This window comes from Saimiri boliviensis, chromosome 2 (genome assembly GCF_048565385.1).
Source record: "Saimiri boliviensis isolate mSaiBol1 chromosome 2, mSaiBol1.pri, whole genome shotgun sequence".
Lineage (NCBI taxonomy): Eukaryota > Metazoa > Chordata > Mammalia > Primates > Cebidae > Saimiri > Saimiri boliviensis.
The window spans coordinates 14,454,988-14,482,783 of NC_133450.1; the positions used below are offsets into that span (position 1 = coordinate 14,454,988).

General features: G+C 42.7%; 1 protein-coding gene and 1 pseudogene across 3 annotated transcripts in view; one reads left to right on the forward strand and one right to left on the reverse strand.

Annotated features, from left to right (window-relative positions):
* Positions 1–27,796, reverse strand: part of TRIP4 (thyroid hormone receptor interactor 4) — an 88,889-nt gene that overhangs the window by 44,573 nt on the left and 16,520 nt on the right. For all 3 annotated transcript variants that reach the window (XR_005579302.2, XM_039468632.2, XM_039468631.2), the window contains 5 exons: positions 24,713–24,791; positions 19,359–19,488; positions 15,000–15,215; positions 11,286–11,412; positions 3,077–3,264 (listed from right to left, as the gene is read on the reverse strand). Coding sequence is in view for 2 of the 3 variants with exons in the window: in XM_039468632.2 (XP_039324566.1) it covers positions 3,077–3,264; positions 11,286–11,412; positions 15,000–15,215; positions 19,359–19,488; positions 24,713–24,791 (740 nt within the window). In the remaining variant the exon portion in view is untranslated. The remainder of the gene's footprint in view (positions 1–3,076; positions 3,265–11,285; positions 11,413–14,999; positions 15,216–19,358; positions 19,489–24,712; positions 24,792–27,796) is intronic.
* LOC120363921 (large ribosomal subunit protein P1 pseudogene) lies at positions 4,683–5,294 on the forward strand (annotated as a pseudogene).

The following is a 27,796-nucleotide window of genomic DNA, read 5'->3' on the forward strand; positions in this document are numbered from 1 at the left end:
GGGTGGATCACGAGGTCGAGAGATCGAGACCATCCTGGTCAACATGGTGAAACCCCGTCTCTACTAAAAATACAAAACATTAGCTGGGCATGGTGGCACGTGCCTGTAATCCCAGCTACTCAGGAGGCTGAGGCAGGAGAATTGCCTGAACCCAGGAGGCGGAGGTTGCGGTGAGCCGAGATCGCGCCATTGCACTCCAGCCTGGGTAACAAGAGCGAAACTCCGTCTCAAAAAAAAAAAAAAAAAAAATTAGCTGGGCATGGTGGCACGTGCCTGTAATCCCAGCTACTCAGGAGGCTGAGGCAGGAGAATTGCCTGAACCCAGGAGGCAGAGGTTGCGGTGAGCCGAGATCGCGCCATTGCACTCCAGCCTGGGTAACAAGAGCGAAACTCCATCTCAAAAAAACAAAAAACAAACAAACAAACAAAACCAGAAATACTCCAAAATGCTAATAATAGCTGTTTCTTGGTGTGGGATTATAGATAATCTTTCTAGTTACTTTTCTGTACTTTATAGTTTTCTATTTACATGTGTAAGAAAAGCAAAGGAAAACACTATCTTTAAAAACTGAATTAAGAGCCGGGCGCGGTGGCTCAAGCCTGTAATCTCAGCACTTTCGGAGGCCGTGGCGGGTGGATCACAAGGTCGAGAGATCGAGACCATCCTGGTCAACATGGTGAAACCCCGTCTCTACTAAAAATACAAAAAATTAGCTGGGCAAAGCCTGTAATCCCAGCACTTTGGGAGGCCGAGGCGGGTGGATCACGAGGTCAAGAGATCGAGACCATCCTGGTCAACATGGTGAAACCCCGTCTCTACTAAAAATACAAAAAATTAGCTGGGCATGGTGGCGCGTGCCTGTAATCCCAGCTACTCAGGAGGCTGAGGCAGGAGAATTGCCTGAACCCAGGAGGCGGAGATTGTGGTGAGCCGAGATGGCGCCATTGCACTCCAGCCTGGGTAACAAGAGCGAAACTCCATCTCAAAACAAACAAACAAACAAACAATTAGCTGGGCATGTTGGCACGTGCCTGTAATCCCAGCTACTCAGGAGGCTGAGGCAGGAGAATTGCTTGAACCCAGAAGGCGGAGGTTGTGGTGAGCCGAGATCACGTCCCACCATTGCACTCCAGCCTGGGTAACAAGAGCGAAACTCCGTCTCAAAAAAAAAAAAAAAAAAAAAAAAAAAACACAAGAAACCATGGAATAGTAAGCTATTAAATAATATCATCATTAAGAACTGTAACTCAAGCCGGGCGCGGTGGCTCAAGCCTGTAATCCCAGCACTTTGGGAGGCTGAGGCGGGTGGATCACGAGGTCGAGAGATCGAGACCATCCTGGTCAACATGGTGAAACCCCGTCTCTACTAAAGATACAAAAAATTAGCTGGGCATGGTGGCACGTGCCTGTAATCCCAGCTACTCAGGAGGCTGAGGCAGGAGAATTGCCTGAGCCCAGGAGGCGGAGGTTGCGGTGAGCCGAGATCGCGCCATTGCACTCCAGCCTGGGTAACAAGAGCGAAACTCCGTCTCAAAAAAAAAAAAAAAAAAACAAAAAAAAAAAAAAAAAAAAAAGAACTGTAACTCAGCTCTGTAATACCTTTACTTATCTCAGTTTCCTCTACTTTTGTAGGAAAGGATTTTGTGATAAAATAGTTTCTCAATGTTATTAGCCAGATTAATAGATATATGGATATAAAGACAAAATGAAATATGCTATTTTAATAAGTAAATAAGCATCAAAACTATATTTCATAAGATCAAAATTTTTTTTTTTTTTTTTTTTTTTTGAGACGGAGTTTCACTTTTGTTATCCAGGCTGGAGAGCAATGGCGCGATCTCGGCTCACTGCAACCTCCGCCTCCTGGGTTCAGGCAATTCTCCTGTCTCAGCCTCTTGAGTAGCTGGAATTACAGGCACGCACCACCATGCCCAGCTAATTTTTTGTATTTTTAGTAGAGATGGGGTTTCACCGTGTTGACCAGGATGGTCTCAATCTCTTGACCTCGTGATCCACCTGCCTTGGCCTCCCAAAGTGCTGGGATTACAGGCTTGGGCCACTGTGCCTGGCCAAGATCAAATTATTAAGATTGCTGAATAGAATATTACAAGGCCAAGGCCAAGATAAGTTTTTCCAACAGATTTGCTTCCAAAGATGAAAAAATTGGTCTTCTATATTTGTTATGACTTGGTTCATTAACCTTTTTTTTTTTCTTTTTTTTTTTTTTTTTTGAGACGGAGTTTTGCTCTTGTTACCCAGGCTGGAGTGCAATGGCGCGATCTCGGCTCACCGCAACCTCCGCCTCCTGGGTTCAGGCAATTCTCCTGCCTCAGCCTCCTGAGTAGCTGGGATTACAGGCACGTGCCACCATGCCCAGCTAATGTTTTGTATTTTTTGTAGAGACAGGGTTTCACCATGTTGACCAGGATGGTCTCGATCTCTTGACCTCGTTATCCGCCCGCCTCAGCCTCCCAAAGTGCTGGGATCACAGGCTTGAGCCACCGCGCCCGGCTTCATTAGCCTTTTTAAACTCAGTTTGTTTTTTAAGCTATTCAGTACAAAAACTACTACTACTATATTTGTCAATTTAAATGTTTTAAAATTAATTTTAAAATACACTACTATCAAGTCAGTAACATGAATATGTTGCTTAAAGTTCTATTTATTGGCCAGGTGCAGTGGCTCAAGCCTGTAATCCCAGCACTTTGGGGAGCCAATGCAGGTGGATCATGAGGTCAGGAGTTCAAGACCAGCCAGGCCAACATGGTGAAACTAAAAATACAAAAAATTAGCCAGGCGTGATAGTGCATGCCTGTAATCCCAGCTACTCTGGAGGCTGAGGCAGGACAATCGTCTAAACCCAGAAGGCAGAGACTGTGGCGAGCAGAGATCATGCCATTGCACTCCAGCCTGGGTGACAGAGCAAGACTCCATCTCAAAAAATAAAAAGTTCTATTTATTGAAGAGTATTATAAATCACCACTTTTTGAGGAAAACTAATTCCAATCCATATTTCTAAATTAAATTTATGTCACTCTAAGATCTTCCATTGCCCAGATTCATTTTTATTCTTACCTTTTAATCCCTCTGACAAGCAGAGAAGCCCAGGGCTGATGTATAGACAGGCACCAGCCACCATCAAAGCCTTCCTGAAATTCTTGATCCTGGATTCGCAATTGGTGCTGAAATGAATTGAACTCTAGTCCCAATCCTGATGAACGGAAAGCTTTCTTCTGTGAGGCTGCACCTGTGTGGTCAACCCACTACACAGAAAAACAAACATACAGTTCTGTCTTTTAAGGGAAGAATCTGGGGTAGGTGGCCAAAATGACGCAAATGCTAATAATGAGGAAATCATACTGGGAACTTTTCTTAGCAAAATATATACCAGTCTGGTCACAATGGTTCATGCCTGTAATCCCAGCACTTTGGGAGGCAAGGCGGGTGGATCACTTGAGGTTAGGAGTTAGAAGCCAGTCTGGCCAACATGGTGCCACCCCATCTCTACTAAAAATAGAAAAATTAGCTGGGTGGGGTGGTGGGTGCCTATAATCCCAGCTACCTGAGAGGCTGAGGCAGGAGAATCACTTGAACTCAGGAGGTGGAGTATGCAGTGAGCCGATATCACGCCACTGCACTCCAGCCTGGGCAAAAGAGCGAGACCCTGTCTCAAAACAACATCAACAAACAAAAAATACATCCCAACTTTGTCTGAAATAAGGCCAGAAGGGTAGAAACAGTATAAATTCAGTAGAAGTCCCAGGTATGATAACAAAATCCCATCTTAAAGAATAATTAGAATGTTGAAATCTCCATACAATGCTTCCTAATTCCAGCAACAGCACAACTATCAGACCAAAAGAGCTATAATTATTTCCACTTTACACGTAATGATCCATACTTGGTTCTGGATAATTTTTCAATAGAATTCTGTGAGCTAAATGAAGTTTTAACATTTTGTTCCACAATTCTGTATGTGCTTAGGGGCAGTGTCACATGCTGATACCATGACAACGCCAAACAGATGCTGTCAGAGGCAGCAGTTCTGACTACTGGATGCATGAAATAGTGTCTTACCCTGACATGAACAACTTGCTGCCTGAAAGAAGGGATGGAGGACTGCTAAAACAGGGTTCCCATCATGTAAAAAGAAGACAGAATTATAAGGTACAGGTAATTACAGGAGAGTGAAGAGTCTTTGCAACAGTTCAGACAGAGAATGACAAAGGTTAATGTTTCTTCCAGAGCAACAAGACCATATGCTCCAAAATTAAAGTTTAAAAATAAGGGCAATTAGCATGATGATGTTTGGGGTTGTCTTAATTTTTTAAAATGTAATATTGCCGGGAGCAGTGGCTCAAGCCTGTAATCCCAGCACTTTGGGAGGCCGAGGCGGGTGGATCACGAGGTCAAGAAATCGAGACCATCCTGGTCAACATAGTGAAACCCCGTCTCTACTAAAAATACAAAAAAAAAATTAGCTGGGCATGGTGGTGCGTGCCTGTAATCCCAGCTACTCAGGAGGCTGAGGCAGGAGAATTGCCTGAGCCCAGGAGGCGGAGGTTGTGGTGAGCCGAGATCGCACCATTGCACTCCAGCCTGGGTAACAAGAGCGAAACTCTGTCTCAAAAAAAAAAAAAAAAAAAAAAAAAAGTAATATTTATAAAGCTAGACACAGTGATGCATGCCTGTAGCTTCACTAACTACTCAGGAGGTGAGGCAGGAGGATCACTTGAGCCCACAAGTTCAAGGCCAGCCTGGGCAAAATGGTAAGATCTTGTGTCTTTAAAAATAATAATAAGGGCTTTTCTTGGCTGCCACCAAGGTGCTCGGTCCTTCCAAGCTAAGGCCGTGTTGGGGTGAGGCCCTCACTTTATCCAGCGACTAGCAGCACATCCAGCAGCGCTAGCCCCATACTAGGACACACCATGGCCTCCTCTACTACCAAGCTCGCTTGTATCTACTTGGCCCTCATTCTGCATGACTATAAGGTGACCGTCCTCTTAAGGAAGATAAGATCAATGCCCTTATTAAAGCAGCCAGTATAAATGTTGAACCTTTTGGTCTGGCTTGTTTGCAAAGGCCTTTGTAGGGGTTGCAATCTGCAATGTGGGGGCTGCTGGACCTGCTCCAGCAGCTGGTGCTGCACCAGCGGAGGTCTTGCCCCCTCCACTGCTGCTGCTCCAGCTGAGGAAAAGAAAGTGGAAGCAAAGAAAGAAGAATCCGAGGAGTCTGATGATGACATGGGCTTTGGTCTTTTTGACTAAATCTCTTTTATAATGTGTCCAATAAAAAGCTGAACTTTAAAAATTATTATTATTTATAATTATTAAAATAATTATTTATAATAATAATAATAATAATGATAAGGGCCAGGCATGATGGACAATGTCTGTAATCCCAGCACTTGGGGAGGCCAAGGCAGGAGGATCGCCTGAGCCCAAGAGTTGACCAACCTGAGCAACGTGGCAAAATTCCTTCTCTACAAAAAATACACAAATTAGCAAGTTATGATGGCACGTGACTACTTTAGTCTGAGCCACTTGAGGTTGACGCTGCAGTGAGCTGTGACTAGCCTGGATGACAGAACAAGATCCTGTTTCAAAAATAAATTTTTAAAAAATGAAAATATAATAAATTATAGAAAAAACCTTTGAGTGGTAGTAAACTGTAGGCAATCATTTAACCCCTAAAGATTTCAGTTTTTCCAACTAGGAAAGGATGAAGTTGGACTAAATGAATTTCTAAGGATTTTTCTGCAATATAATTTTATGATTTTTGTCAATTGTGGCATATCTTAAAAATACACATTTTTACAAATTAAATAAACATTTATTGAGTATCTAACTGAAAAGCACATTAACCAGGGAGACATAAAATATGAAAAAGATATGGTTCTTGCTTGCAAGGAACTTACAATCCTAGTGGAAGACAGACATATATATAACTATTCAAAATGTAAGGCAGAATTGAGTACATACTAAATAGAAGACAGAAGTTCTTTTTTTTTTTTTTTTTTTTTTGAGATGGCGTTTTACTCTTGTTACCCAGGCTGGAGTGCAATGGCGCGATCTCGGCTCACTGCAACCTCTGCCTCCTGGGTTCAAGCAATTCTCCTGCCTCAGCCTCCCAAGTAGCTGGGACTACAGGCATGTGCCACCATGCCCGGCTAATTTTTGTATTTTTAGTAGAGACGGGGTTTCACCATGTTGACCAGGATGGTCTCGATCTCTTGACCTCGTGATCTACCCGCCTTGGCTCCCAAAGTGCTGGGATTATAGGCATGAGCCACCGCGCCCGGCGGAGACAGAAGTTCTTACAGTGGACCACAGAGAAAAAAGAATTGATCCATTTTAGGGGAAATAAATAATTTCTTGAAATAATTTTTTTTTTTTTTGAGACACTGTCTTGCTCTGCTGCCCAGGCTGGTCTCGACCTCCTGGCTTCAAGTGATCCTCCTGCCTTGGCCTCCCAAAGTGCTAGGAATACAAGCGTAAGCCACCACACCTAGCTGGAAATAAATAATTTCATAAAATGTGCTGGGAATACAGGGGTAAGCCACCACATCTAGCTGGAAATAAATAATTTCATAAAATGTTGGTATGTAAACAGCCTTGAGGCCCAAATTTCTTTTCTATTTCTGCTATAGCTGTTGCCTCTAATTACACAGCCACTTTCCTAAATTAATTCTTCATTATCTTTCAATAATATTAAAGAATCTGTCAGCAGGTCTCTTCATCTACAGTTTTAGTCTTCTTTTTTTTTTGAGACGGAGTTTTGCTCTCGTTGCCCAGGCTGGAGTGCAATGGCGCAATCTCGGCTCACTATAACCTCCACCTCTTGGGTTCAAGCGATTCTCATGTCTCAGTCTCCCTAGTAGCTGTGATTACAAGCGTGCACCACCATTACTGACCAATTTTGTTTTTTTTTTTTTTTTTTTTTTTTTTTGAGACGGAGTTTTGCTCTTGTTACCCAGGCTGGAGTGCAATGGCACGATCTCGGCTCACCGCAACCTCCGCCTCCTGGGTTCAAGCAATTCCCCTGCCTCAGCCTCCTGAGTAGCTGGGATTACAGGCAAGTGCCACCATGCCCAGCTAATTTTTTGTATTTTTAGAGACGGGGTTTCACCATGTTGACCAGGATGGTCTAGATCTCTTGACCTCGTGATCCACCCGCCTCAGCCTCCCAAAGTGCTGGGATTACAGGCTTGAGCCACCGCGCCCGGCTCCAATTTTGTTTTTTTTTTTTTTTTTTTTTGAGACGGAGTTTCGCCCTTGTTACCCAGGCTGGAGTGCAATGGCGCGATCTCGGCTCACCGCAACCTCCGTCTCCTGGGTTCAGGCAATTCTCCTGCCTCAGCCTCCTGAGTAGCTGGGATTACAGGCACGTGCCACCATGCCCAGCTAATTTTTTGCACTTTTAGTAGAGACGAGGTTTCACCATGTTGACCAGGATGGTTTCGATCTCTGACTTCGTGATCCACCCGCCTCAATTTTGTTTTTGTTTTTGTTTTTTTTTGAGATGGAGTTTCGTTCTTGTTACCCAGGCTGGAGTGCAATGGCACGATCTCGGCTCACTGCAACCTTCGCCTCCTGGGCTCAGGCAATTCTCCTGCCTCAGCCTCCTGAGTAGCTGGGATTACAGGCACGTGCCACCATGCCCAGCTAATTTTTGTATTTTTAGTAGAGACGGGGTTTCACCATGTTGACCAGGATGGTCTCGATCTCTCGACCTCGTGATCCACCCGCCTCGGCCTCCCAAAGTGCTGGGATTACAGGCTTGAGCCACCGCGCCCGGCAATTTTGTATTTTTAATAGAGATGGGGTTTCTCCATGTTGGTCAGGCTGGTCTTGAACTCCGGACCTCAGGTGATCCGCCTGCCTCGGCCTCCCAAAGTGATGGGATTACAGGCGTGAGCCACACACCTAGCCCAATTTTAGCCTTTTTTATGATGATAATTGGTTTTCTTTTTAGAGATGGGGTCTTACTGTGTCATCCAGGCTGGAGTGTGGTGGCTTGATCACAGCTGACTGCAGCCTCCAACTCCTGGGCTCAAGTGGTCCTCCCGCCTCAGCTTCCCAAGCAGCTGGGACTATAGATGTGTACCACTACACTTCAGGCCCAGCTCCCACTTTTGGTCTTTAAATAACTGTCTACAGCTCCACTAGTACTACAATACTAATTTGTACTTGCATCATCTTTCCATGGTGCTATTGTAAGGACTTCTTGGCAATTTCTCAGCTTCTAATCTTACCCTTCCCTCCACTCCATTCTCTATATAGCCATAGAAGTCATGCCAATCTTCTGTTAAAACGTTTCCAGAGGGCCGGGCGTGGTGGCTCAAGCCTGTAATCCCAGCACTTTGGGAGGCCGAGGCGGGTGGATCACGAGGTCAAGAGATTGAGACCATCCTGGTCAACATGGTGAAACCCCGTCTCTACTAAAAATACAAAAAATTAGCTGGGCATGGTGGCACATGCCTGTAATCCCAGCTACTCAGGAGGCTGAGGCAGGAGAATTGCCTGAACCCAGGGGGCGGAGGTTGCGGTGAGCCGAGATCGTGCCACTGCACTCCAGCCTGGGTAACAAGAGCGAAACTCCGTCTCAAAAAAAAACAAACAAACAAACAAACAAACAAAAAAAACGTTTCCAGAACCCTTCTTTGCCTACTTTAGGACAAAACCTAAACTCATTAGCATAAGACAAAAAATCTTTCATGATCATGTGTTGCTTACTGTACTGGGTTGAGTCGTATCTCCCCATAATCAATGTCCACCTAGACAGTATCTGTGAATACAATCCTATTTGGAAATAGTCCTTACAGATGTAATCTGTTTAAGATGACATTATATTGGATCATAGTGGGCCCTAAAATGAAGGACTTGCATCCTTGTAAGAGGAGAGGGCACAGAGTGATAAAGAGACACACAGGGAAGAAGTCTATGTGAAGACAGAGGCAGAGATTAAAGTGATGAGCTACAAGGAAAGGGACACACAGAGCCACCAGAGCTTAAAGAGGTAAGGAAACATTCTCCTGTAAATCTTTTGGAGAGAATGTAGTCTTTCCAATACCTTGATTTGGGGCTTTTAGCCTCCAGCTGTGGGAGAATTAATTTCTGCCGTCATAGGTCACCTAGTTTGTGGTACTTTGTTACAGCAGCCCTAGGAAACTAATAGATTTACCAGTCCATAACAATAGTTAATTACTTGTGATTCCCCAAACCTGCAATGCTGCTGAGCCTTTGGACATGTTGTACCTTCTGCCTGGAATTCCCTCTTCACATTCGTGTGATTGAAAATTCCTATTATCTATATCCCATGTTTTTTTTTTTTTTTTTTTTTTGAGACAGAGTTTCGCTCTTGTTACCCAGGCTAGAGTGCAATGGCACGATCTCGGCTCACCGCAACCTCCGCCTCCTGGGTTCAGGCAATTCTCCTGCCTCAGCCTCCTGAGTAGCTGGGATTACAGGCACGTGCCACCATGCCCAGTTAATTTTTTGTATTTTTAGTAGAGACGGGGTTTCACTATGTTGACCGGGATGGTCTCAATCTCTTGACCTCGTGATCCACCTGCCTCGGCCTCCCAAAGTGCTGGGATTACAGGCTTGAGCCACCGCGCCTGGCCTATATCCCATGTTTTTATGTACACATGCCTTTGTTCCTAAAATTCATTCTGCCTGAAATTTTTTTCTCCACGATTCCCAAACATACATTTTTCTCAAATATTTACTTTTTACTTTTTTTTTTTTTGACATAGAGTCTTGTTCTGTTGCTGGAGTGCAGTGGCATGACCAGAGCTCACTGCAATCTCTGCATTTGGGGTTCAGGTGATTCTCCCCTCTCAGCTTCTTAAGTAGCTAAGACTACGGGCACAATGCCACCATGCCCAGCTAATTTTTGTATTTTTAGTAGAGATGGGGTTTCGCCATGTTGCTCAGGCTAGTCTGTAACTCTTGGGCTCAAGCAAGATGCCCACCTCAGCCTCCCAAAGTGCTAAGATTAAAGGCATAAGCCACTGCACTCGGTGAATATTTACTTTTAATGAATGTCAGCTTCCCTATAAAACCTATTGACTGCCCTCAGCTAGTAGTCTCCTTCTCCTTTGGAATTCTACAGAACTTAATACTTACACTCTATTAGTGTTTATTAGAGCTGCTAGGCCGGGCATGGTGGCTCACACCTGTAATCCCAGCACTTTGGGAAGTCAAGGTGGGTGGATCACCAAGGTTAGGAGTTCGAGACCAGCCTGACTAAACATGGTGAGACCAATTCTCTACTAAAAATACAAAAATTAGCCAGGCCTAGTGGTGTATGACTGTAATCCCAGCTACTTGAGAGTCTGAGGCAGGAGAATCGCTTGAACCTGGCAAGCAGAGGTTCCAGTGAGCTGAAATTGAGCCACTGCACTCCAGCCTGTGGGACAGAGTAAAACTCTGTCTCAAAAAAAACAAAAACAGGGCCGGGCGCAGTGGCTCAAGCCTGTAATCCCAGCACTTTGGGAGGCCGAGGCGGGTGGATCACGAGGTCAAGAGATCGAGACTATGCTGGTCAACATGGTGAAACCCCGTCTCTACTAAAAATACAAAAAATTAGCTGGGCATGGTGGCGCGTGCCTGTAATCCCAGCTACTCAGGAGGCTGAGGCAGGAGAATTGCCTGAACCCGGGAGGTGGAGGTTGCGGTGAGCCGAGATCGCGCCATTGCACTCCAGCCTGGGTAACAAGAGCAAAACTCCGTCTCAAAACAAAAACAAAAACAAAAACAAAAAAAACCAGCTGCTTACATAAATCTTTACCCCTACTAGTTTGTGAGTTCTTTGAGGATAGAATCAGTCTGCTTGATCAGTTGTTATTGTGCTTATCCACAGTAGAGTCTCAATATACTGGATAGTAAAATAAAGGAGGATGATAAATGAGAGAATTCATAAATTAATTTAAAACACCACTCTATGGGCTCACCCATATTCTATAAAAGATAGAGAAAGAACATTAGCGAAAGAACCATGGAATTTCTGTCTAAATTTCTTTCTTTTTTTGTGTGTGTGTGCCTAAATTTCTGTAGGGCTTAACAAAACCCTTTCTTGGAAAATACTTAGAAGATAACAGAAGTCAATTTGTCAGAAGTACTGCAGTAAAAATGAGAAAAATGTGAGCCAGAGAATAAGGTTGGCAGGTGTGTTGAGAGAGCTGATTGATATCTAAAGCCTATGAAATAGACATATTTAAAAGAAGGCAAATTTGGAACCAAATTTCTCTTAGCAACACTTAGAGCAAGGGTCCACTAACCTGGGGAGGAGACTGGTACATGTTGGGATTTACCAGAACTCCCAAAGGCTCTTCAGAAGATCTATCCAATTTGGTCAGTGGCTGATTCAAGGTTCCACTGGCAATGGCCTGTATTGTCTCATCTAGTCTGTGATAATAAACCAAAAGGATGCAATAATTGGTAATGTTCTATGCTCAGAATTTCCTTACCACCAACATAAAATGCTTTAATAGTAATAAAATTTGGAATATAAAGAGGAGTCTATGGATGACCTTCCCTACTACCTACTCCAGCTTCCTGCTCCTCACACCAAAAACCCTAAGGAATATGAGTTAATAAATGTTTGAGAATACCAAGAAAATACACAGGGCATACTACAGTCATTTACCTGCTCAACAAGATCATTAAACATGTCAAAACTAGTAAAGCTGCCTAGAGGCCATGAGTGGTGGCTCATGCCTATAATTCCAACACTATGGTAGGCCAAAGAGGGAGGATTGCTTGAGGCCAGGAGTTCAAGACCAGCCTGGGCAACATAGAGAGACCCTGGTTTTACAAAAAATAAATAATCTGGGCATGGTGGCTCACACCTGTAGTCCTAGCTACTTAGGAGGATGAGATGGGAGGATAGTTTGAGCCCAGAAGTTCAAGGTGCCACTGCCCTCCAGCTTGGGCAACAGTCAATAAGGCCCTGTCACAAAGAGGAAAAAATAAAAAACTTGCCTAGGAATACCCTGACCCACTTAAGAGTGTTCTATGTCAGCTCGTCTTCTCAATGCAACCTATACAGTTATTCTTCTGCCTACTGAGAAGTCCCTTCACTCCTTCTCGCTGGTCTTCATTCTATCTTTGCTTGAAGGCTCATAAGTAATAAAAAGGTACCCTACTGGCCTAGCGCAAAAATGCTTACTCCTTTCTCTAAGGTCCTACAGTATCTACTATCTAAACAATCATTGGATACATCCCATATTATCCTGTGTTGGCATTGGATACCTGGCTCTAAACCTATAAAATAATGTAATGATTTTCATTTAAAGATTGTGGAAATCTACTGGTTAGTTGGTAAGAGATCATAAACCCTGCAGGAACCCTATCTTATTTCATTCTATAGCTCTACAGTATTTGCTGCTGTATTCAATGCCCCTGTTGAATGCTTGACGAATGTTTGTGGATAACAATAATAATTCTGATGCACAATATAATGGAAAGCTTCAACTAACAGGAAAGGCTAAACCTGACCTTCGATTCAATTCAAGATACGTTTGTTAGGAAATCTCTTATATGTAAGATAGCTTAACAGGTGTGGAGGACATTGTTTCTGCCTTCAAGAGGCTTTGAATTCAAATGGCAGATTTAAGACAGCCATACAGATAATGAATCATATATGAAGGGATGTAATAATTACTATGAGACAGGCACAACCTGTTTGGTGGTTATTATCCCATCATCCAACATGTTGTATCAAGAAGGTTCAAGGGAAAGGTAAGTATGTGAAAGGCAAAGGTTGGGGGAGGAATTTCCAAAACAAGGAAAAATCAGAAACAAAGACATGAAGCTTTTAAAAAGTACAAGACTTTGTAGGATGAGGTGAATCTAAAATAGGGTTTGGACAGTGAGGTCTGAAAGAGAGAAACAGATTTGACACAGTATAGTGATAAGTATGTTCAGAACTCTAGAATCTATAAAAGAAATAATAAAAAAGCGAATGACTACATTTTTAGAACACTCAAACTTACTAGCATACAACTAAAGCAAAGGAATGTGAATAAAAATTAGAATGAAATACCATTTTTCATGTGTCAGAATGGCAAATATTTTGTCAAAATTTTTGATAATGGAAAAGAAAATTGTTATCTTGATAGCTGGTGTGTAGCTGACAAGTCAAAAGAATGCACTATTTAAATGTTCTCTTCTAAAAAAACTGCACCTTTTTTGTTTACATATTTATGTTAATAGACTTTTTTTTTTCAAGATGGGGTCTCGCTATGTTGCCCAGGCTGGTTTTGAATTCCTAGCCTCAAGCGATCCTCCCATCTTGGCCTCCCAAAGTGCTGGGATTACAGGTGTGAGTCACTGTGCCCAGACTTAGGCTTTAATTTTTAAAGCACCTTTAGGTTCGGAGCAAAATTGAAAGGAATGTACAGGGGTTACCCACATCCCCCAAGACCTCCCCAATACATAGCCTCCCCCATTATTAGCATCCCTCACCAGAGTGGTACATTTGTAACAACTGATCAACCTACAATGACAAATCATTATCACCCAAAAGCCATAGTTTACATCAGGGATCACTCTTGGTATTGTATAATTTATGGGTTCGGACACATTTATAATGACATGTATTTATCATTATAATTACATACAGAGCAGTTTCACTGCCTTAAAAATCTTCTCTGTGCTCCCTTTATTTATTCCTCCTCCTCTTCTAATCCCTGGAAACTACTAAATAAATAGTTGGAATCATATAGTATGTAGGCTGCACCACTTCAATACTCCAATTCACAGTAAGAGAATATCCCCACTTTCCTATACCTACACAATATGCAGTATTATATTTTTTAAAAATTTAAGCCAAATTTGATGAGCCAAAAAAATTTGATATATTATGTTTTTACATCTGTATTTCCTGATTGCTAGTTGAACATCTTTTCAAATGTTATTGGCTATTTGTACTTCCCCACTTGTGTATTGTCTGTTCTTACTTTTTGTCCATTTTTCTGCTGGAGTTTTTGGTCTTTTTCTTTTAATTGGCAAGAGTTCTTACTTATATAGTACGATTATTGTTTCTTTGACTGTTTAACCACTTAAAATATTTTCTTCTAACTTAGTACTTTTTACTTTATTTAAAATATCTTATATCTTCATGACTTCAAGACTTTGCATCTTGGTTAGGAATAGCTTTATCACATCAAGACTATAACTATAGTCTCCTATAATTCTGTATTTCTTTCTGATCCCTTTATATTGTTCATATTTAACTTTTTAGTGAAACTTACTATAGCATCATAGAATGGTTTGAGGTAGAGATAGATATAACCTAGATTTTTTTTCTAAAGAAGCAATGATCTCAAAATAACATATTTAATTCTTTCTTTAGCGATTAAAAATGTTAGCTTTATTGATTATTAAACTCACATACATATATATATACACACACTCATGCACACATACACATGCAATTTAAACATACAAATCTCTTTCTGGATTCTGTTTCATTGATCTATTCCTGTGCCCAAACTATATCTCATTATTTTAAAAATGGGTTTTTTTTGCACTTTGGAACTTTGGAAGGCTAAGGTAGGCAGATCACTTGAGGTCAGGAGTTTGAGACCAGCTTGGCCAACATGGTGAAAACCTGTCCCTACTAAAAATATAAAAATCAGCCAGGCATGGTGGTGGGTGCCTATAATCCTAGCTACTCGGGATGCTGAGGCAGGAGAATCGCTTGAACGTGAAAGGCAGAGCTTGCAGTGAGCCAAGATCATGCCACTGCACTCCAGCCTGGGCAAAACAGCGAGACTCCATCTCAGAAAACAAAATGAACAAACAAAAAAATCCAGTAATTATCTAGTGGGAGTGTTTATTTAAAATTTTTTCTTAGCTATTCTTATGTTTTCTATTCTAAATAAACACATTTTTAAAATCAACAAAAATAGCAGATCCACTAGAAAGGGAAAATCCTTTATGGTCAACCTATTCCTTCTTTGAGAACCTTTCTAGTGCTGCTCACTTACCTGCTATGATACTCTGCTAGCGAATTTTCTTCTTCCAGGATCTTCCTTCCTGCAAAGTCAATGGTGACCTTCTTAGAAAGTCGAGAGGCGTGTCGAAGTTCTCTGAGTTCCTCCTCTCGCTTCTGCAAGGTTTCCCGCTCAAGTTTGGATAACCACTGGTTAGAATCACTGGCAAAGTAATCTGATTCATCATCAATGACTTGAGTCCTTCGAATACTGAGAAAAAAGGAACACATGGCAATTAGGTCATCTGTTGACAAATAAGGACCAATTACTAGAAAATTGTTTCAAGGTAGCTTACTATCTCAAATACAGATGCCAAAAAATATTCCAAAAGCAGGTCAAGCTCTGCATATGTTTTAACTCCAGTGTAGGCTCAGCTCCTAGAACTTATCTCAACTTCAGGCAAGGAAAAAAACAGCACCATTATCCATTGTCCTTCTACGTTTCTTATTAGTCCAGCCTCTACCTTCTGATAACGGGGCTTCAGCCTCATTTTGCTGCATCTGAGTTCATGTTTGACAGCTTACTAAGTATCCTAGTTCCTCTGCAATTGGGATCCAGTCTATTCTTGCTAGGCTTATTTGCTTATTGGAATTTTATGCTCAAGTCTCAGTTCTGTAGCTGAATTATTTATGCTTTTTTTTTTAGACAGTTTTGTTCTTCTTGCTGAGGCTGGAGTGCAATGGTGTGATCTTGGCTCACTGAAACCTCTGCTTCCTGGGTTTAAGCAATTCTCCTGCCTCAGCCTCCCAAGTAGCTGGTATTACAGGCATGCAGCACCACACTTGGCTAATTTTTGTATGTTTAGTAGAGACAGGGTTTCTCCATGTTGTTCAGGCTGGTCTCGAACTCTTAACCTCAGGTGATCTGCCTGCCTCAGCCTCCCAAAGTGCTGGGATTACAGGCATGAGCCACCATGCCCAAACAACTATTTACTCTTAAGACATTCTATTACCCTGCTACTATATGTTATTACCTATACCCCACTTTCCAGGTTCTCACTAACACACTGTGGCCAAGTTTCAAGATATGACAATCAGACCTATCTCTAAGATCATACTGACAGAGAAACTAAAAACTGGAAGGAATCTTGATGGTCTAACTCTCTCATTCTACATATAATTAACCGGGGGCTCACAGAAGTTGGGTAATTACTCCAATATCATAAATCCAGTTAAGATTAAGTTTCCAGGCCGGGCGAGGTGGCTCACACCTGTAATTCCACCACTTTGGGATGCCGAGGCGGGTGGATCACAAGGTCAGGAGATTGAGACCATCCTGGCCAACATACTGAAACTCCATCTCTACTAAAAATACAAAACATTAGTTGGGTGTGGTGGCATGTGCCTGTAGTCCCAGCTACTCGGGAGGCTGAGACAGGAGAATTGCTTGAACCTGGGAGGCGGAGTTTGCAGTAAGCCGAGATTGCACCACTGCACTCCAGCCTGGCACCTGGTGACAGAGCAAGATTCTGTCTCAAAAGAAAAAAAAGATTTAGTTTTCCCATAATTATAAATAGTGATATAAATAGACCTAAGGGAAATACTGAAGTTAGATTCATATATTGACTTCAAATTTTCAAACTCAGCTAGAATTATAAAAAGATTTTGCCTGGGCCGGGCGCGGTGGCTCAAGCCTGTAATCCCAGCACTTTGGGAGGCCGAGGCGGGTGGATCGCGAGGTTGAGAGATCGAGACCATCCTGATGAACATGGTGAAACCCCGTCTCTACTAAAAATACAAAAAAAATTAGCTGGGCATGGTGGCACGTGCCTGTAATCCCAGCTACTCAGGAGGCTGAGGCAGGAGAATTGCTTGAACCCAGGAGGCGGAGGTTGCGGTGAGCCGAGATCGCGCCATTGCACTCCAGCCTGGGTAACAAGAGCAAAACTCCGTCTCAGAAAAAAAAAGATTTTGTCTTAGGCCAGGTGCGGTGGCTCATGCCTGTAATTCCAGCACTTTAGGAGGCCAACGCTGGCAGATCACAAAAAAATAAAATAAAAATAAAGCAGATTGGAGTAGAAAGTTTTTTAATAGCACTCTGGAGGAAATTGGTCTTTTTTTTTTTTTTTTTTTTTTTTTAAATCTGGCTGTGGCACCCAGGCTTGAGTACAGTGGATTGATCTCGGGTCACTGCTGTAATCTCTGCCTCCTTGTCTCAATTGATCCTTCCCCCTCAGCCTCCCAAGTAGCTGAGGTTACAGGTAATGTGACACTTTCCTTGGCTAATTTTCGTATTTTTTTGTATAGATGGGGTTGTGCTATGTTGCCAAGGCTGTTCTCAAACTTCCAGGCTCAAGCAATCTGCCAGGCTTGGCCTCCCAAAGTGCTAGGATTATAGGCATTAGCTACTGTGCCCGGTGGAAACTGGTCTTATACAAAAACCTAAATGATGAAACTGGTACCCATGAACACACCAGCAAAGCAGCAACAATAGGAGAGATCCTTTTCCAGTTTATATTTATCAAGAAGTGCACTCTAGCTGGGCGCAGTGGTTCAAGCCTGTAATCTCAGCACTTTGGGAGGCTGAGGCGGGTGGATCACGAGGTCAGGAGATCGAGACCATCCTGGTCAACATGGTGAAACCCCGTCTCTACTAAAAATACAAAAAATTAGCTGGGCAGGGTGGAGCGTGCCTCTAATCCCAGCTACTCAGGAGGCTGAGGCAGGAGAATTGCCTGAACCCAGGAGGCGGAGGTTGCGTTGAGCCAAGATTGCGCCATTGCACTCCACCCTGGGTAACAAGAGCGAAACTCTGTCTCAAAAAAAGTGCACTGTATTTCTATTTCTAATAATAGGTTGTACTGAGTAGGCTGAAACGTGATCCTGAAAGGATGAAGAGTGAATATAAGTTACATACCTTATGATGAGTTTATTTAAGGAATAATATTCTAAATCTTATCTCAATGTATTCACAGCAAAAGGTTTGGAAGTAGCAGGAATGTCTCATCAAAAGATTACAATGCCAGGAATAGACTCTCAGGTTACAAGAGATTGAGGGTCTTTCTGAGAACCCTCACAGAGTCATTTAAGAAGAGAGCATATAGCCGGGCGCAGTGGCTCAAGCCTGTAATCCCAGCACTTTGGGAGGCTAAGGCGGGTGGATCACAAGGTCAAGAGATCGAGACCATCCTGGTCAACATGGTGAAACCTCGTCTCTACTAAAAATACAAAAAATTAGCTGGGCATGGTGGTGCGTGCCTGTAATCCCAGCTACTCAGGAGGCTGAGGCAGGAGAATTGCCTGAACCCAGGAGGCGGAGGTTGCGGTGAGCCAAGATCGCGCCATTGCACTCCAGCCCGGGTAACAAGAGCGAAACTCCATATCAAAAAAAAAAAAAAAAAAAAAAGAAGGGAGCATATAAATCCTATCCAAACATTTGTTTTTACCACTAACTGGTTTTCAACAAATATTTTGTTCAAAAGGAAAAAAAATGTAAGAGGAGGAAATAAAAAACAGAACTATCATAAATCAAAAAACAGAATTATCATAAGTCTATCTCCTAAAGAGAAGTCAATGGGTTAACAATAATAATGCAGGAGTATAAAGCCGATTTAGTTGTATTTTAAGATACTGATTATTGAATCAAAAACAAACTTAGTCAAAGAAAAGGAGAAAACTAAATCATGCCTTCGTATGATAGGGCATAAGCTATGCTCTCCCAGAGGCAATTCCTTATAGAGTCTCCAGAGTCCAGCTAGCAGTCTGCACATAATAGGTACTCTAATACAGGTGACTGAATGAATGTCTACAAGTAAAACAAGTGGTGAATTCTGTCAACCCACATCAACTGTACAGGGGATAAAGTAACATTTGCCAGGAATCAAAAAATGCTACAGGATAGGATTATTTTGGTGGGAGCCTCCTATTATTCAAACATGGATTAAAAAACAAGATGTGGGCCGGGTGCGGTGGCCCATGCCTGTAATCCCAGCACTTTGGGAGGCCGAGGCGGGTGGATCACGAGGTCAAGAGATCGAGACCATCCTGGTCAACATGGTGAAACCTTGTCTCTACTAAAAATACAAAAAATTAGCTGCGTATGGTGGTACGTGCCTGTAATCCCAGCTACTCAGGAGGCTGAGGCAGGAGAATTGCCTGAACCCAGGAGGCGGAGGTTGTGGTGAGCCGAGATCGCGCCATTGCACTCCAGCCTGGGTAACAAGAGCGAAACTCCGTCTCAAAAAAAAAAACAAAACAAAAACAAGATGTAGGTCTCCTATGTAGGGGATCCAGCTCTTCTTTTGCTATAAACTCTTTCACACTCCAATATGAGAAGGTATCAAGTACCAAAATAATGACCAGACTCTGTGGACTAGTTTACTTCTTAGCATTTGTTATTCTAACTCTTTCATACCTAGTTCTGTCAAACTCTAACAGTTTGTCTTTATGCTTGATAGCCTTCTCCAGACCAGACTTAATTCGCAATTCTTGATGAGGAAGAAGGTCCTTGGTAGAGATGTCCATCTTTCCAGAATTCTCCACTCCTGAAATTCAATAAGGAAGTCAAATGGTGTCAGCCTCTAAATACAAATTAGTTGTATCAGTGTGCAGTAAAGAATAAAACATCGGAAGATCCGGTTCTGGCCTGATGGCCTGGAGCCTTCATTTCAATGGAAAACAAGTACACAGGCCAGGCCTTACTTGTAGAGCATTAAGCAGTGCTTGACACACGACAGGTTTTCAATAAATGCTAGGGATCTTTTTCCTTTATAAAAATTTGGCTAAGAGTACCAAAGTATTTAAGAATATAACATAAAAATGCCTTATCAGTGAAAAAGTTTACTGAGTAGGTCTGAATATTACCTTTAAACATATGGTTTTTCAAGACAGGATCTAATGCTGTTGCCCAGTCTGGAGTACAGTGGTATGATCATAGCTCACTGTAGTCTTGATCTCTTAGGCTCAATCACTCCTCCCACCTCAGCCACTCGAGTAGTTGGGACAATAGGCGTATGCCATTGTGTCTGGCTAATTTTTAAATTTTTGTAGAGAGGGGGTCTCACTATGTTGCCCAGCCTGGTCTCGAAGTTCTGGCTTCAATCAATCTTTTCACCTCAGCCTCCCAAAGTACTGGGATTCCAGACATGATCCACCATAAGAGCCTAAATATACTTTTATATATCAAAACTAAACACTAAATAATGAAAGAAAAAAAGAGAAAAATTTCACAAAAGGGGCAGAAATGAGCAGTTTCAGTTTAATGAGAACCTACTAAATGCTACATGTTATTTAATTTTCACAATAACCCTGTAAGACCGTTTGTATTGTCTTTGTTTTACAGATAAAGAAAGTGAAGTTCACAGTTGACAATACATTTACTGAGTTCACGCAGTTAGAAATTAGACCACAGAAACAAAATCTAAGCTGGGTACAGTGGCTCACGCCTATAATCCCAGCACTTTGGGAGGCCAAGGAAGGTGGATCATGAGATCAAGAGTTTGAGAGCAGCCTGGCCAAGATGGTGAAACCCCGTCTCTACTAAAAATAAAAAAATTAGCCGGGCGCAATGGTATGCGCCTGTAATCCCAGCTACTCAGGAGGCTGAGGCAGGACAATCGCCCTGGGAGGCAGAGGTTGCAGTGAGCCGAGATCATGCCATTGCACTCCAGCCTGGGTGACAGACTGAGACGCTGCCACAAAAAAAAAAAAAAAGAAAAGAAAAGAAAAGAAACAAAATCTGAGCTCAAGTCTAACTCTACAGCCGACATTGATTCTATGGTTGTTGTCTTCTTTGACAGCATGCTATAAATTTATACAGATCAGAAAAGAGAGCCATAGATTATGACACACCCAAGATCCAAAATGGGTTAGGTGGCTGAGTGCAGTGGCTCACTCCTGTAATTAGGGCACTTTGGGAGGCTGAGGTAGGAGGATCACTTGAGCCTAGGAATTCAAGACTAGCCTGGGCAACATGGTGAGAACCCATATGTACAAACAATTTAAAAATTAGCCAAACATGGTGGTATGCGTCTGTAGACTCAGCTACTTGGGAGGCTGAAACAAGAGAATAGCTGCAGTAAAATGTGTTCATACCAATGCCCTCTGGCCTGACAGAGTGAGACCCTGTCTACAAACAAACAAGGAAAGCATTTAGAAATAGAACTATTTTTTCTCAGAATAATTACCTTAAAACCAAATTGAAAAAAACATAGTTTTATGTGCAACGTCATTAATAATAAAATTACAGGCCGAGCACAATGGCTCACATCTGTAATCCCAGTGCTTTGGGAGGCTGAGGTGGGTGGATCACCTGAGGTCAGGAGTATGAGACCAGCATGGCCAACATGCTGAAATCCTGTCTCCACTAAAAATGCAAAAATTAGCTGGGTGTGGTGGCGGGCACCTGTAATTCCAGCTACTCAAGAGGCTGAGGCAGGAGAATTGCTGGAATCCAGAGGCAGAGGTTGTAGTGAGCCAAGATCAGGCCACTGCACTCAAGCCTGGGTGACAGAGACTCCGTCTCAAAACTAAATAAATAAATTAAATAAAATTACAGCTTTTTACAACTAAAACAAATTTGAAATGTCAAAACTCAAGAATGAACAGCTTTCTGAGTACAATGCTAATATTGCTACAGATTAATATGATATTTCAATAAAATAATTTGGGAACTTATCTCATGTCAAAAAGATCACATTATTTGATGTAGTAATATTATTTTTAGGAATTTATCCCAAGGAAATAAATCAAAAGCTATGTTAACAAAGGTGACGATTTGTGATATTATTTAAAAGTTGGAAACAAATATCCAGTACCTGGGAAATAATATTACAATAAATCAAGTTAAAAGACTATTTTTAGCTACTAAAAACAATTATGAAGAATATATAGCAAGACAGAAGCTAATTATGAATTAGTTGGAAAAAATGGACAAACAAATGTTTTTATACATATTACATTATAATCCCAACCAATCTGTCTATTTAAAACAAAAATTACTATGAACCAAGGTAGGAACAAAATGAAATATTTGCATAAGCAGTGAGTAATGAGTATATTATTTTTTCTTTTAATAATGTCCTTAACAGACCATGTGCAGTGGCTCACATCTATAATCCCAGCACTCTGAAAGGCAGAGGTGGGCAATTTACCTGAGGTTAGGAGTTCAAGACCAGCCTAGTCAACACAGGGAAACCCCATCTCTACTAAAAATAAAAAAATAAAATAAAATTAGCCGAGCATGGTAGTACACATGCCTGTAATCCCAGCTACTTGGGAGGCAGAGGCAAGAGAATCGCTTGAACCTGGGAAGCGGAGGTTGCAGTGAGCCGAGATCACACCATTGCACTCCAGCCTGGGCAACAAGAGTGAAACTCTGTCTCAGGAAAAAAAAATAAAATAAAATAAAATAAAAAATAATGTCCTTAACTATTTTTGTCAGGTGTGTTTCAAGCATAAAAGGCTTACAAAACCACCAAAATCTACACCAATAAGGGTAGAAAAAAAAAAAAAAAGGCTTACAAAATAAGTAGAGTTCCTATATAACCTTCACACAATTTCCTTTAATGTTACCATCTTATCTTACAAAACCATAGCACAATTATCAAAACTGAGAAATTAACATTGGTGTAACACTACCAACAGACTATTTGGATTTTAACATTTTTTTCCTGTAATGTCATTTTTCTGTTCTATACTGGATCTATACCGCATTTAGTCATCACATATGTCCTTAGTCTACTCCAATCTGTGACGTTAACTTCAATCTTTTCTTGTCTTTCATCACATTGTAAATCTCTTGTTCTCCAATTTTTACCCAGTAATTTCATCATCCATTGGTGGGTCATGCTTGTGGCAGTTACTACTGTGGTGTTATAGCTGTGATTTTCTAGTATTTTCATTTCTTGTACTACATTAACTGGAATTTTATAAGATGTCAGCCGGGCACGGTGGCTCACGCCTGTAATCCCAGCACTTTGGGAGTCCGAGGCAGGAGGATCACGAGGTCAAGAGATTGAGACCATCCTGGCCAACATGGTGAAAATCTGTCTCTACTAAAAATACAAAAATTAGCTGGGCATGGTGGCATGTGCCTGTAGTCCCAGCTACTCAGGAGGCTGAGGCAGGAGAACCACTTGAACCTGGGAGGCGGAGGATGCAGTGAGCCAAGATCATGCCACTGCACTCCAGCCTGGGCGACAGAGTGAGACTCCATCTCAAAAAAAGAAAAAAAAAAAGAATAGTTGTCCTCTCTCCATTTTATTAATTTATTCAGTTATTTATACAAGCATGGTCTCATGGATATTAATTTTATTCTTTAGATTATAATGTAATACTATTATTTATTTTGCTGTTCAATGTTATGTAGTCTTAATAATTTTTTAAAAAAATAGATGCTTATAGAATAAGTGAATAGGCCAGGCACCCAGGCATGGTGGCTCACACCTATAATCCCAACACTTTGGGAGGCCAAGGCTGGTGGATCACAAGGTAAGAAGTTGGAGACCAGCCTGACCAACATGGTGAAACACCGTCTCTACTAAAAATACAAAAATTAGCCAGGTGTGGTGGAACACTACCTGTAGTCCCAGCTACTCAGGAGGGTGAGGCAGGAAAATCAATTGAACCCGGGAGGCAGAGGTTGCAATCAGCCAAGATTGTGCCACTGTACTGCAGCCTGGGTGACAGAGCGAGACTCTGTCTCAAAAGGCCAAAAAAAAAAAAAGAAAAGGCCAGGCATGGTGGCTCACACCTGTAATCCCAGCACTTTGGGAGGCTGAGGCAGGCGGATCACTTCAGGTCAAGACATCAAGACCAGCCTGGTCAACATGGCAAAACCTCATCTCTACTAAAAAAATATAAAAATCTGGGGCCGGGCCGGGCGTGGTGGCTCAAGCCTGTAATCCCAGCACTTTGGGAGGCAGAGGCGGGTGGATCACGAGGTCAAGAGATCGAGACCATCCTGGTCAACATGGTGAAACCCCGTCTCTACTAAAAATACAAAAAATTAGCTGGGCATGGTGGCGCATGCCTGTAATCCCAGCTACTCAGGAGGCTGAGGCAGGAGAATTGCCTGAACCCAGGAGTCGGAGGTTGTGGTGAGCCGAGATGGCGCCACTGCACTCCAGCCTGGGTAACGAGCGAAACTTCGTCTCAAAAAAAAAAAAAAAAAAATCTGGGGCCGGGAGCCGTGGCTCAAGCCTGTAATCCCAGCACTTTGGGAGGCCGAGGCGGGTGGATCATGAGGTCAAGAGATCTAGACCATCCTGGTCAACATGGTGAAACCCCGTCTCTACTAAAAATACAAAAAATTAGCTGGGCATGGTGGCGTGTGCCTGTAATCCCAGCTACTCAGGAGGCTGAGGCAGGAGAATTGCCTGAACCCAGGAGGCGGAGGTTGCGGTGAGCCGAGATCGCGCCATTGCACTCCAGCCTGGGTAACAAGACCGAAACTCCATCTCAAAAAAAAAAAAAAAAAAAAAAAAAGCCAGGTGTGGTTGCGCATGCCTGTGATCCCAGCTTCTTGGGAGTCTGGGGCAGAAGAGTCATTTGAACCCAGGAGGTAGAGGTTGCAGTGAGCCAAGATTGCGTCAGACTCCCATCACAAAACAACAACAACAACAACAACAACAACAACAACAACAAAACAGAGAATGAGTGAATAAACTGCATCTTGCAGTCCAGGATACAGGAAAGAGAGAAAGGAGAAACAACTAAAGACACAGGTACCAATTATCACAGTGATCCAATTAGAAGACTGCTGTTTACCTGACATGAGCTTCTTTAGCAGTCTCTGGCTCTTGTTTGAGTCACGCTGTAAAATATCTTGTTCCTCATGAGTACATACCTATAAAATAAAATAATGAGTAAGATATGTGATCCAATAGTAGTTAAATTATATTGTTTTCTTGATATACCTAAAAGTAACCTCAAATTACACATCAGATGATGGCAAAATGAGACTATTGGGTTCTTTTTTTTTTTTTTTTTTTTTGAGAGAGAGAGAGAGTCTCGCTCTGTACCAGGCTGGAGTGCAGTAGTGAGATCTTCGCTCACTGCAACCCCCACCTCCTGGGTCCCAGTTCAAGCAATTCTCCTACCTCAGCCTCCTAAGTAGCTGGGATTACAGGCATGAGCCACCATGCCCAGCTAATTTTTATATGTTTTAGTAGAGACAGGGTTGCACCATGTTGGCCAGTCTGGGCTTGAACTCCTGATCTTGTGATCTGCCTGCCTTGTCCTCCCAAAGTTCTGGGATTACAGGCATGAGCCACCATGCCCAGCCACTATTGGTGCTTTAATCTAAACACACCAATACTAAAATGCAAATGAGTTTTTCTCCAGATTTTTTTCAATTTCTTTCTTTTTTATGAGCCAAACAATAAATTTACATCAGCTGGGTGCAGTGGCTCACGCCTGTAATCCCAGCACTTTGGGAGGCTGAGGTAGGTGGATCACGAGGTCAGGAGTTCAAGACCAGCCTAACCAACATGGTGAAACCCTGTCTCTACTTAAAAATACAAAAATAGCCAGGTGTGATGGTGCACACCTATAATCCCAGCTACCTGGGAGGCTGAGGCAGGAGAATTGCTTGAACCCAGAAGGCAGAGGTTGCGGTGAGCTGAGAGCACACCATCGCACTCCAGCATGGGTCAAAGAGCGAGACTGAAAAACAAACAAACAAAAAAACTTGTATCACTGCACATGTCCCTGAATAACTTGATGGTTTAGAAAAAAAAAAAAATCCTAGCCCGGCGCGGTGGCTTAAGCCTGTAATCCCAGCACTTTGGGAGGCTGAGGCGGGTGGATCACGAAGTCGAGAGATCGAGACCATCCTGGTCAACATGGTGAAACCCCGTCTCTACTAGAAATACAAAAAAAAAAAAATTAGCTGGGCATGGTTGTGTGTTCCTGTAATCCCAGCTACTCAGGAGGCTGAGGCAAGAGAATTGCCTGAACCCAGGAGGTGGAGGTTGCGGTGAGCCGAGATCGTGCCATTGCACTCCAGCCTGGGTAACAAGAGCGAAACTCCGTTTCAAAAAAACAAAACAAAACAAAAAAATCCTGGGCGCAGGACTGTCATCCCGGCACTTTGGGAGGCTGAGGTGGGCAGATTGCTTGAGCACAGTAATTCAAGACCAGCCTGGGCAACATGCCCAAACCCCATCTCAACAACAGCAACAACAAAATACAAAAATTAGCCTGGCATGATCATGTGTGTCTGTAGATACAGGGTTTTGCCATGTTGACCAGGCTGGTCTTGAACTCTGGGGCTCAGGTAGTCCTACCTCCTCAACCTCCAAAAGTGCTGGGATTATAGCCATGAGCCAACTGTAACTGGCTTTTGGTTCTTTCTAATAAGACATCTTTTTTTTTTTTTTTCCTTTTAGTTGCATTTATTTTAAGGCTGAATTTACTCCCGTGCCATAAGTTTTTGTTTCTTCAGTTTCTTCTGGGATATCTTCTTCTTCTGGGCAACCTCCTCTTCTGGTTTAGAACAATCTGTTCCTTTTCAGTAAGGATCATCTCAATGTGGCGGGGAGAACTCATGTATGGGTTAATTCGACCATGCGCATCTTGGGTGCTTTTTTCACTTGGATATGCTCAATGACCAGAGAATCTACATCTAAACCCTTAAGTTTCAGCATTACTCTCTGCATTTTTAAGCATGTGCAGCAAAAATTCAGCACTCTTTTTGGGCCACAGACCTTGTGTCCAGCCCCACTGCTTGGCCTGGGCGTACCTGCCAACTCCACCATTGTAACGTCGGAATGGTACGCACTGTTTCTGTAAAGTGACATCTTTCAGATACTTCGTGGCTTTTCATATATGCATACCTTTGATGGCCTGGGCAGTTTCACGTGTGTTCTTCAAGTGAATACGAAGATTGGAACCTCTTGATTTGCATGACTTTGTGGGGTTCTCCGGATCAAGTGCATAGCGAACCATTTTCACAGATTACTGCTAGACACTGGACGCCCGGAGTTGGCATGGACCACCGACGGCCCGCGCCCACTCGCCCCTACCAGTGGAGGGGCCCAGTCGTCCTCACTCCCGCCCATCACATTCCTCTGCGAATCACAGAGGCCGATCGGCACCTGCTTCTAAAGTCGGCGCTCAGCCACGTCCACCCTCGTAAGAAACCATGGCCACCAGAGAGGATTTAGTAGCCTTGGGAGTTCTCCTCACCGGGTCCTGGAGGCCGCCGCCCCCGAGGCCAGGATGGCTGCGATGGCAGGAGGATTGAGCACTTGGAGCAACACAGTGACATCTTCTTATAATTAATTTATCTTTTCAGATTTGGGCTTCATGATTAGAAATGGGTTGCTTTCTTTTCTTTCTTTTTCTTTCTTTTTTTTTTTTTTTTTTGCGATGGAGTTTTGCTCTTGTTGCCCAGGCTAGAGTGCAATGGCACAATCTCGGCTCACTACAAACTTCTGCCTTCCGGTTTCAAGCAACTCTCCTGCCTCAGCCTCCCAAGTAGCTGGGATTACAGGCGTTGCCACCATACTCGGCTAATTTTTGTATTATTAGTAGAGATGGTGTTTCACCATGTTGTCCAGGCTAGTCTCCAACTCGTGACCTGGTGATTCACCCGCCTTGGCCTCCCAAAGTGTTGGGATTACAGGCATTGGCCACCGTACCCTGGGTTGCTTTTTTTTGGTAAAGTCTCATATGTTTTATCCAGTATTCTCAACAGCAGGAAATATTTTATCCTTTGAAAGTAAGTTATTTTTCTTCTTTCTTCTTTGTTTTTAGAGACAGAGTCTGGCTTTGCCACCCAGACTGGAGTGCAGTGGCACCATCTCAGCTCACTGCAACCTCCACCACCTGGGCGCAAGTCATCCTCCC